Source organism: Octopus bimaculoides, chromosome 4, assembly GCF_001194135.2.
Source record: "Octopus bimaculoides isolate UCB-OBI-ISO-001 chromosome 4, ASM119413v2, whole genome shotgun sequence".
Lineage (NCBI taxonomy): Eukaryota > Metazoa > Mollusca > Cephalopoda > Octopoda > Octopodidae > Octopus > Octopus bimaculoides.
In genome coordinates, this window is record NC_068984.1 from 73652256 (window position 1) to 73663754 (window position 11499).

At 37.2% G+C, this 11499-nt stretch overlaps 1 protein-coding gene across 1 annotated transcript in view; it reads left to right on the plus strand.

Moving 5' to 3' along the window:
* LOC106870898 (cilia and flagella-associated protein 47) overlaps positions 1 to 11499 on the plus strand; it is a 195878-nt gene that overhangs the window by 93648 nt on the left and 90731 nt on the right. The window contains exons 30-31 of the mRNA XM_014917133.2: positions 3860 to 3959; positions 6769 to 6952. Of these exons, the coding sequence (XP_014772619.1) occupies positions 3860 to 3959; positions 6769 to 6952 (284 nt within the window). The remainder of the gene's footprint in view (positions 1 to 3859; positions 3960 to 6768; positions 6953 to 11499) is intronic.

Genomic DNA, 11499 nt, shown 5'->3' on the forward strand with positions numbered 1-11499 from the left:
TATATATATATATATATATATATATATATATATATATATATATATATGACAGGCTTCTTTTAGTTTCCATCTACCAAATCTACTCACAATGCTTTGATTAGCCCAAGGCTATAGTAGAAGACACTCACCCTAGATGCCATGCTGTAGAACTGAACCCATAACCATGTGGTTTGGAGTCAAGCTTCTCACCACACAGCCATGCCTGCACCTATTAATTAATTTTTTTTTTGTCTCCTATTGGGTGACAATAGAAGATGGAATATGCTAATCTAGTCTACCAGATGGGAAAATGAGGCAATGTTCATCATTATCATCATCATCATCATCATCATTATCACCATCATTTAACCTCCATTTTTCCAAGCTAGCATGGTTTGGACAGTTCAGCAGGAGCTGACAAACCATAGGACTGCATCAGGCTCCGCTGTCTGCTTCGGTATGGTTTCTATGAATGTCCTTCTTAACACCAACCATTTTACAGAGTATGCTGGGTGTTTTTTATGTGGCACCAGCACCAGTGAGGTCAAAAAGTAACTTACAAGGCAAGACACTCCACCCCCCCACCTCGACTGAGGGAAGGATTTACATTGACGGAGATGGTGTTGTGCCAGATGGTGAGAGATTAAAGTATAATACAGGAACAGAAAATGGTGTGGAGGAAATACATGACTACCCCATTTTGAAAAGAGACAGGAGAGGGAAGAGAGACAGAGAGGAGGTGATGGTAAAAATGTGCCATTGCTGTTGTTATTGTTGTTGTTGCCGTTGTTGGTGGCAGTGGTGGGAGCAGCAGCAGCGTTAGGTGGATCAATACGATGAGTACTTTTTGGCATCGTCTACTTGTAACATTCTGATTCTGTAACCAATTAGACACAACTAATTGATTAGCACGATCTGACCTTTCCATTGCTCCTTATCATCATCATCGTCGTCATCGTCATCATCATCATCATTATCATCACTATCATCAATATCACTATCATTCCCACCACAACTACTGACAACACTATCATTGAAATCTCATCAGCATTCATTATCATCATCATCATCATCATCATCGTTCTTGTTATCATCTTCATCATCATCATTATCATCATCATCAACATCATCACCACCATGGCCATCATCACCATCATCGTGAGCACCATTGTTATCATACAGGTTTGATCTCTAAATTTATTGCTATGTTTATAGTAGTCACAAGATCGATAATTTTGAAGGGTGTGTAGGTATGACAGTGTGTAACTCTTATCTTCATCTCCATTAGGTTGGAGTTGGCAGGGTGCATTTGTTATCTTAATCAGGTTGGAAAAAGTAGTGGCAACAGGATGTAACATTTATATATATCCAGGCTGAGCAAGGGTGGGATATAACTGCTACTTTAATCAGGCCTACAATATTACTTATATATATATTAATAATCCTTTCTACTATAGGCACAAGGCCTGACATTTGGTGTAAGGGAGATAGTCCATTACATTGACCACCTCCAATACTCAACTAGTACTTATTTCATTGACCCTTCCCCCCCCCCACACCTCAAAGGATGTAAGGTAAAAATCAACTTTAGTGGAATTTGAACTCAAAACAGTGTGCTAATGACTTCTGCTAGTTCACCACCTTATATTTGTTATTGGTTTAAAAGTTTTGGCACCAGGCAGCAATCCTGGCTGAGGAGTTAATTGATTATGTTAACCCCAGTTCTCAATTAGTACTTATTTCATTGACCCTAAAAGGATGTAAGACAAAATTGACCTCAGTGAAATTTGAACTCAGAACAAGGTGCTGATGTTTCTGGTAGCCCACCACCTTATATGTATTATTGGTTTCAAATTTTGGCACAGGACCAGCAGTCCTGGGGGGAGGGGTTAATCGATTACATCAACTCCAGTGACCAACCTATTTTATCAAGCTCAAAAGAATGAAAGGGGAAGTCAACCTCAGCCAAATTTGAACTCAGAAGATGAGGATGGCAAAATTCCGTTAAGCATTCTCCCTGGTGTGCTAACAATTCTGCCAAATTACTGCCTTGTATGTATTATCAATAATATATGTATTGATACTGTGTATCTTATAAGGGGTGAAAAAAGAAAAGTACCATCCGTTGCAGGATATGAACTCTAAATACTATATTAACTTTTTACCAATGTCCTACTTTCTCAGCCAGCTTCACCACTTTTTAGTGATATCTATCTTATCATGCCACACTGTGGTGAACACCTTAATGATAAAATCTTTGGTGAGTCAAGACAACAACACTTATTTCAGGGTTTGGTTAATACAAATTTACTTCACTTGAATTCACCTGTAGTACCAATATTTTTAGGAAATGTTTGCTGTACATACAAATATAAAGGATATAAACCAAGCAGACTCAAGCAAGATAAGAAATAACTAGCTTTAGTTTTATCATTTACATTTCTAGTCATGGAGACATATGGTTCAGTAGTTGGGGTGTTGGACTCATGGTTGTAAGATTGCGGTTTCGATTCCAGGACCAGGTGATGTGTTGTTTTCTTGAGCAAAACATTTCACATTGCACTAGTCTACTCAGTAACCAAGAATGAGTAGAATGATAAATTTATGACAGGCCTGGCAAGCTGGTAATGGATGATGGCCTTGCCTAAAACAACAAACAGCAGACATGAAGTTGTGACAGACCTGGTGAGCTGGCGATGGGTGGTGGCCTTGCTTAAAAAAACAAACAGAAAGGAACTTCTAAACTGATGAACCATAGGCCTACCCTGGAGTTGGGTATTACATTACCACTCATAATTTAGAAATATGACTGGTGACATGCAGCAATGGCCAATATATCCACCCTCTCAGCCATGCCATTGGTCTTTACCCACCTTTAGGTCTTCACAATAGGCTCTGTTGTTATTGGACCGTTATGGTATGTTTCCTAGGGATCTAAATACCTTTCCTCTACATACATCATGGAGTGAACCTTACTCCTAGCCACCACAAATTAATGATATATGCTTCTGCTTCTCATACATACATGCCAAAGATAATATTAATGGTATAATAAACATTCACCTTGTGTACATTGTAAAGTTGTTGGTGATAGAATAGGCATGCATCAGAAAAGAAAGAATTATTTTTAATGCCTGAAAAGAAGGAGCATATGAGATATAGGCCTTGCCACAAGTTGGAGTGAAATTAACCTATTTAGAAGAGCTGCAAAACTGGTCTAGGTAGAGAGTACCTATGCAAGTAGATGGATAAAATGTACCTAGTTCATGCTGTAAAATGGTTGACAATAGGAAGGGTCCCCAGCCATAAAATACCTGAAGCAGAAGACACACTCAATTGTCAATTTCTTATGCAAGTGTGTGTGTAAGAAGATGAAAGACCGCAGCAAGAGGCAAGATGCTGTCATCCAACTCATGCCAACATGGATAAAGAGATGTCAAATGATGATGATATGTGCATGAATATGTGTATGTATCCATTTGTGTGTATGGATGTAGACTACAAAACAAAATTGTCTTAGATAAATCCTCAAAATCCAAACACTAGCATAAATTCCATCTCCATCGTTTTTCCAGTCCTAACTTGTTTGAAGAGCCTGTAAACCCACAGGTGAAACTCAATACAGCAAGAGACTGACTCATCAAAAACAAAAATATTATCAATCTCTTCTATGATATTGAGTAATCTTTCTTCTGACAGCAAACACTAAACATGTGTGTGTGTGTGTGTGTTTATAGATATTGAAAATAAACAGAAGAAAATTAACAAGCAGATGTTAAAAAATTAAAATATAAAGTTACAGATATATAATATGTTTTTTTAAGCTTTTGTTCATAAATTTTATTGTGTTTGTTTTTAATACTTCAAAATCTTAAATTAGTTTCCAGCTGACTGTCGTTGCTATCGCAGACAACTGCCTCCTAAGTTGCTATTCTTTCTTGGCTCATCACCAAATGGATTACAAGATTATTTGTCAACCAGTAAGTTCTCATTTTTTTATCTTCTGTGTTTTTGTTTTGTATCAAAGAAAGCTCGAATGAATATAGGGATTTGCTAAAGATCATACTCAAAAGACTGGTTCAGTCAGTGAAAGAAAACAACGCATCAGAATCACAATGCAGTTTTTGCTGGGATCAGAGCATAGGGCAAAGAAGATCTGCATTACATGCTAGATTCTGAAGGAATACATTATTCTCTAAGATGAACATAAGTATGTCTTATAGTGCCTTAACCCTTTTGATACCAATCTGCCTAAGACTGCTCCTGATTCTATTATACAAACTTTCTTTTGAACAAACACCCAAGGGGTGGCTCTCGTATTCTTAGTTAAGCTCATACATACATACATGCCTTCATACATATGCACACATACACATATGCATATATGCATGCGTTTCTCTCTCTCTCTTTATATATGTCTACAGGGATAAAGAGAAAGAGATGGATGCATGCAAACACTTTTACATATTTACATACATGTGTATATAACATGCACATGTATGCATGTATGTATGTATGTGTGTATATATTTATGTATATATATATATATATATATATATATATATATTTATATATATGATGGTAGATTCTCTTGTCATGAACAACAAGTGAGAGTTCAGTAAAATAAAGTGTTAATCCTGTTCTATGGACATGAATGTGTCTCTTGAGGCCTGCTGATACCTTGCAAACTTTTTGGCAAAATGAACAAGTTGAGGACTCAGTTTGCTTGAGTGCTTGTCAATCATTTACTATGTGTATATATATACATATGTGTGTGTGTGTGTAATATATATATATACATGCACATAAGTGCATACACATGCACATACATGCACACACACACACACACACACACACACACACACACACACACACACACACATATTAGTCTTTAATTATCATGTCATGATTTCAACAAAGTAGTTGAGTGGTTGTGTGTGTATCTGTGTATGAGTGTAATCATGATAAAGAGGAGATATAGGGAAGTGCAGGAGCAAGTCAGTTAAAAGAGATAATCTGATTTTGTTTAATATTTTTCAATGACTTTAAAATGGTACTTACTTTACCTTCATTTTAAAATTTAGAGGGTTTCTTCACCAAGAGAACAGTGACAGATTATGACTGATAAGAGGCTGAACAACACCGATTTTCCTTTTAGAAAGTGGGCTTTTTTGCTTTGTGATATATGATTTGTTAAGTACAAGTTTATGTGTGTTGAAGAAGTAATGAATCAAATGAGATATTTTATCTTCAATGTTGACTTTAGATGTCTTCATGAAGAGTATGGGGATGAAGCAAAAGTGATATGACTCTAAGCAATTTGCAGACAGTAATTATTTTTCAGTTATTTCCAGATAATTTTGGTTGATGATGTTGTTTGTGAAAGAACTCTGTGTGTGTGTGTGTGTATGTGTGTGTGTGTGTGAGTGTGTGTGTGTGTGAGTGCGTGTGTGTGTGTGTGTGTGTGCTTGCATGTTTGCATGTGTGTGTGTGCATATGTATTATGTGTGTTTGTAGGTGAGATAGTGAAAGAGCACAAGATGAGAACAAAAGAATGAAAGACAAGTGAAAAAGGTAAAAAAAAAAAGGTTTAACAAAGGATCTTGTTAAATTAGTGCATGTGTGTCTCTATGCATGTATGTGTATGTGTGTGTATATATACACACTAACATATCCTCAGTATCAAATATCATGCTATTTTAAAGGCAATAAGCTGAAATGTTATTTAACAAATGCATCAACATAACATATATTCCATATATGTCATGTCTAGTAAGAATAATTAAATTTTCATTGAAAAAACTTTGAAGGATTGAATCCAAAACGTAAAATAAATTGTTTAAATTTTTTAATGAGGTTGAAACAATAAAAAATTCTATGTTTAATTGTCAAAGATTTTCCATGTATTATTTTACTAAGTCACTGGTGAGCCTGCACCATCAAAAGTGACAACAACTTAAACCCCTCAGCATTCAGATTACTCTGTCAAATGTAATACTTATTTATTTACATTGTTTGAAATTAATCATGCTTTATATTGTAGCTTTGTGACTTCAATGATATAACTGTTTATTTTTAGAATGACATTGTAGGGTAGGTATAATAGGCTGGACCTGGCCCGTTTGAATCTAAAACAGGTGAAATATTTTGGCCTGGTATGGCCAGTTTAAATGATACAGGGTTAAGGTTATTCCTATTCATGACTATTTCTTTCAGTCAGGATATAATTATGTGAGGACACTTAAATTTCCTGTAACCATTACCAATAATGTTCTCAGTAACAGTCCTCGTTCATGATATAAAACGTATGTTTATTCACTAGTAACATATCATGAAGACAGAAGTGTTCTTCCAACATCTCAAAAGAAGGGTCAAAGGTCATTCCAAACCATAGGCTCATAAGGCAAAATTCCAGGACTCTCTGGATCGATATTCCTTCCTTGGTTAAAACACTGGTCCATCACAAGCTCCGTTTGATCTACAACTGCAGTTTGGCCAAAGAGACGAGATGCAGGAAAGCACGTCGCACAAACGGTAACCACACCTGCTCACCTTCATCACAGCTGGATGTCCTTCCTAACACCAACTACTCAGCCCTTCCAAATGCCAACCACTTTACAGTAAGGACTGGGTGCTTTTAAGTGGCACCTGCACTGACAGGGTCACCAAGTTTATATATGTATATATAATATGCATACATTCACACACACACACATACATGATAAAAACACATGAATATACACATTAAATATGTCCATATATACGTATTTCCTAATTCTTTTCTGCCAGGGTACATCACTCAAAGGACCAAAGAGCAGTTCAAATGAAAGTGTTGATGCTGGAGAGGCCATTTGTGTGCCCTGTGACTCCTCATTGAATTCAATCAGTGAGAATAGTTCCAGTGTGGTGACTTCAATCATAGAAGAAAGCTCAGTATGTTCCTTTGAATCAGATCCATATGATCAATATTCCTGTAAGCAATATTTCTTTATTATTTTATTACTATTGCTAGCCTCAGTCATTTAACTGAGGCCTTGCTGGAGCACTCCCTTCAAGAAGTTTAGTCAATTATGTTGACACCAGTATATATTACAGACTGATATTACATATCAGACTGTAATATGTAATATTGATCAATAAAAAGCAAGCACATGTTAAACTATGTATTTAGCTCAGGGGAGTACTAACTGATATTACATAGTAAGATGTTACAGTCTGATATATATTTCTCATTCTCTATTTATCAAATAGTCAATTCATATTTTCACGTAATAGTCTTACAGTACTAAAGATAAACATTCCACAGATATACATATATATGTGCACACATAAATATATGTGTAGCTGTTTGTATATCCAAATGTATGTATGTCTGTATGTATGTATGTAAATATGTATGTGTGTATGTATGTATGTATGTATAGATTAACATTAAAAATGAAAGAATCAAAACATTTGGCATAGCTTGAAAAGAAAGAATTTAATTTAGATAGGGAATATAAATATATAGTGTTTCTTACAGTTATTTCTAGAATAGCCAAAGCATGTGGATCATGATATTCTTTTCTTTTTTCGACTCAAGGCACAAGACCCGAAATTTTGGGGGAGTGGGGGGGCAGTCAATTAGATTGACCCCAGTATGCAACTGGTACTTAATTTATTGATCCCGAAAGGATGAAATGCAAAGTCGACCTCGGCAGAATTTGAACTCAGAACGTAAATACAGATGAAATACTGCTAAGCATTTCTCCCAGCATGCTAATGTTTCTGCCAGCTCTCCACCTTATATTTTAAGATATTCTTTTCTACTCTAGGCACAAAGCCAGTTCTTCGCCTTGTGTGGATCATATTTAGTAAGGATTCGATAAGCTGAATCATGTATGTGTGTATGTATGTAGGTCATATATACTAAGGGGGACTAAGGTGTGTTTGTTTGTATGAGTGTGTGTGTATGAATGTTGACACCACAGATTCGTTTGTGCCAAACAGTGGTGCTTACACATCTTGTCGACATCATGAGTGGTTGCATGAAGGTGGCAAGCTGGCGGAATCGTTTGCACACCAGGCAAGATGTTTAGCAGCATTTCATCCATGTTTATGTTCTGAGTTCAAGTTCCGTTCCGGCTGACTCTGCCTTTCATCCTTTCAGTGTTGATAAAACACATACCAGTTGAGTACTGGGGTTGATGAAATCAACTTACCTCCTTCCCTGAAATTGCTGGTCTTAAGCCAAAATTTGAAATCATGAGGGGTAGCATTGCACTTTCAAAGATCAGTTAAATATAAATTCATTATTTTTAAAATAGATAAACGTTGGTGACAGGAAATGCATCCAACTGTAAAATAAGGCATCTAATACATCCCTCTCCAACCCATGTTTGCAGAGATATATTTACTGGAAGCAAAACACATTCTGACTAAGCTTATTTAAGACATTATGTCACATAATGTTTGAAATATATTTAACAGGAGAAGGCAGCAGGCTAGCAGAAACGGTAGCACGTTGGGCAAAATGCTTAGCGGTATTTTGTCTGTATTTATGCTCTGAGTTCAAATTCTGCCAAGGTTGACTTTGTCTTTCATTCTTTCGGAGTCATACTGGGGACCTTCTAATCGACTGGCCCCCTCCACCAAAATTTCAGGCCTTGTTCCTAGAGTAGAAAAGAATATATTTAACAGTAGGCTAGGACTTAGAACTGTGATATTAGCCTACCTGATAAATATAACTGGTACTCCATTGGTTATGAAGATGAAGGTTCCAGTTGGTCTGACCAATGGGATAGCCTGCTCGTGAAATTAATGTGCAAGTGGCTGAGCATTCCACAGACACAACTAACCTTAATGTAGTCCTCTGTGAGATTTAGTGTGACACAGAATTTGACAAGGCTGGCCTTTTGAAATACAGACACTATTCATTTTTGCCAACTGAGTGGACTGGAGCAACAAAAAATAAAGTGTCTTGCTCAAAGATACAACACGCCACCAGGAATTGAACTCATGACTTTACAATCAAGAGCTGAATACCCAAAACACTAAGCCACATGCCTTCATATCTGATGAATATAGAGTTAAACAACTCAGACAAACTGCACCAAGGAAGCACATGTTAAACTATATATTTAGCTCAGGGAAGTACTAATCATGCTTCTGCCGATAAAACTTGCAACTTGCTTCATGAAACGACCTCAATAAATGCTGCAGTGGTAACTGGATGATGTTGGCTTTATAAGCACACAATATAACCTCTGAGTGATTGAATTACCATTTCAAATTGAAGTACAAGTAGTTTTGTTAAATAAAGCTATAGTAGACCATTTTATGGTCCTATTGAAGGATTTTCTAACTTCTCCTTCCCATCCACCTCCTCTCCCCATCCTCCTCCTTTCCTCTTTCTCCCCATCCCCTTTCTCCCTTCTTCATCTTCCTATTGTTGCTGCTGCTGATGCTACTGCTGATGATGATGATTTTGCTGCTGTTTATACCCAGCTCTGCCCTAATACAGCTGACCTATGATCAATGGTATCACAGTTTTAAATATCTATCTATATTGGCTCCTGTGCAGGTGGCACGTAAAATACACCATTTTGAGCGTAGCCGTTGCCAGTACCCACTGACTGGCCTTCGTGCCGGTGGCACGTAAAAGCACCCACAACACTCTCAGAGTACTTGGCGTTAGGAAGGGCATCCAGCTGTAGAAACTCTGCCAAATCAGATTGGAGCCTGGTGTAGCCATCTGGTTTTCACCAGTCTTCAGTCAAATCGTCCAATCCATGCTAGCATGGAAAGCGGACGTTAAACGATGATGATGATGATGATGATGATGATTATCAGAGACCTACATTATTCGGTGTAACTTTTATATTAAATAGTAGAGTTTCAATACAAGAGAAATTTCAAAGCAAATAATCAGTCATAATTTCTGCCTGCTATCAACATTTTCGGATATTGGTGCAGCAGTGGATGTGTTGTTAAGAAGCTTGCTTCCTGACCATGTTGTCCTGGGTTCAGTCTCACTGAACTGCACCTTAGGCAGTTGTCTTTCGTCTACTATAGCCTCAGACTGACAAAAGCTTTATGCGTGGTTTTGCTAGACAGATACAGAAAGATGACCGTCGTGTATGTGTGTGTGTGTGTGTGTGTATACATACATATAAATATACACGCATGTGTATGTGTCTAAGTGTTTGACCCCCCGTCACTAAAGGATGGCCGGAGCTAGTTTGTTGATGTCCCCGTATGTGTGTGTGTTTGTGTTTGTGTGTGTGTGTGTGTACATATAAATATATACGCATATGTATGTGTCTAAGTGTTTGCCCCCCCCCCATCACTAAAGGATGACCGGAGCTAGTTTGTTGATGTCCCCATAAACAGACTCATAGAATAAGTACCCAGCTTAAATATAAGTACTAGGGTCGATTTGTTCGACTAAATCCTCCAAGGCGGTGGCGCCGCATGGCTGCAGTCCAAAGACTGAAGCATATAAATAACCAAGAAGATGAATACATTTAATTTATAGTGATCCTGAGTAAGAGATATAAGTTCTTTGAAAGATAGCTAAATTTAATGTAAAACAAACTGTGCTCAGAACATAAAAGGGAACTAAATACCCGCAGAACTTTATATTCCGCCCTATCTATCAACCCCTCCGATCTTCCTAAACAAAAATTGCAGTTTGTTTTCATTTCTCATTTCATCGACATTGTCAAGGAAGTAGCGTAACTCTAGCGATTCCTTTATAGAGTTACCTCCCTTAACACATTTTTTTTTCAGTTCCTTTGCTGGTTAATACTGTAAAAAAAAACGTTCTATTTCTTTATTTCTATTATCTTTCTCTGTATTATATTTGTTTTGTTTCATTTTCAGTGAGTTTTCTCATTAGAGATTTTCTCTCAAAACACAATTTCTCACCGCGTTTGTGTGTGTGTGTGTGTCTTCAGCGGACGTAGGAGTATTATATACGGGTATACTTGTACTTAGTTGACCTGATAATTATTTATTTATTAATTTTTTTTTTTGCTTCAGTCGTTACGTCTATACGTTAATAGATACTCCATTATTTCCACAAATATCCCTCTCTGTATATATATATCATAAACCGCCTTTTTGTGTATGTTTTCTTTCATCGAATTGTGTTGGATATAAACTCAGAACACAAAGAGACAAGTAATAAAATAGCTCCGAGCATTTTGTCCGCTCTACCCTTTCTCCAATCCCTCATAATATTGGTTTCAAATTTTGGAGGAGGTAAGTCGATTATTTCGACCCCAGTGCTCCACCGGTACTTATTTTATCGACTCCGAAAGAATGAAGGGTAAAGACGACCTTGGCGAAAATTAAACTCAAAACGAAGACGAACGAGGAAGGAATTTCAACCATGTTTCGTGGTCTGCTACCACAACAGCTCCTTTATAGGATCCAGTTAGCTCAAGACATCATCAGGAGGAACCACGTCCAGTTTCGGGCCCCTACTCCTCTACCGTTTTGACGTGGCGGGGCCACCCCCTTTCGGAGGTGTCTTCA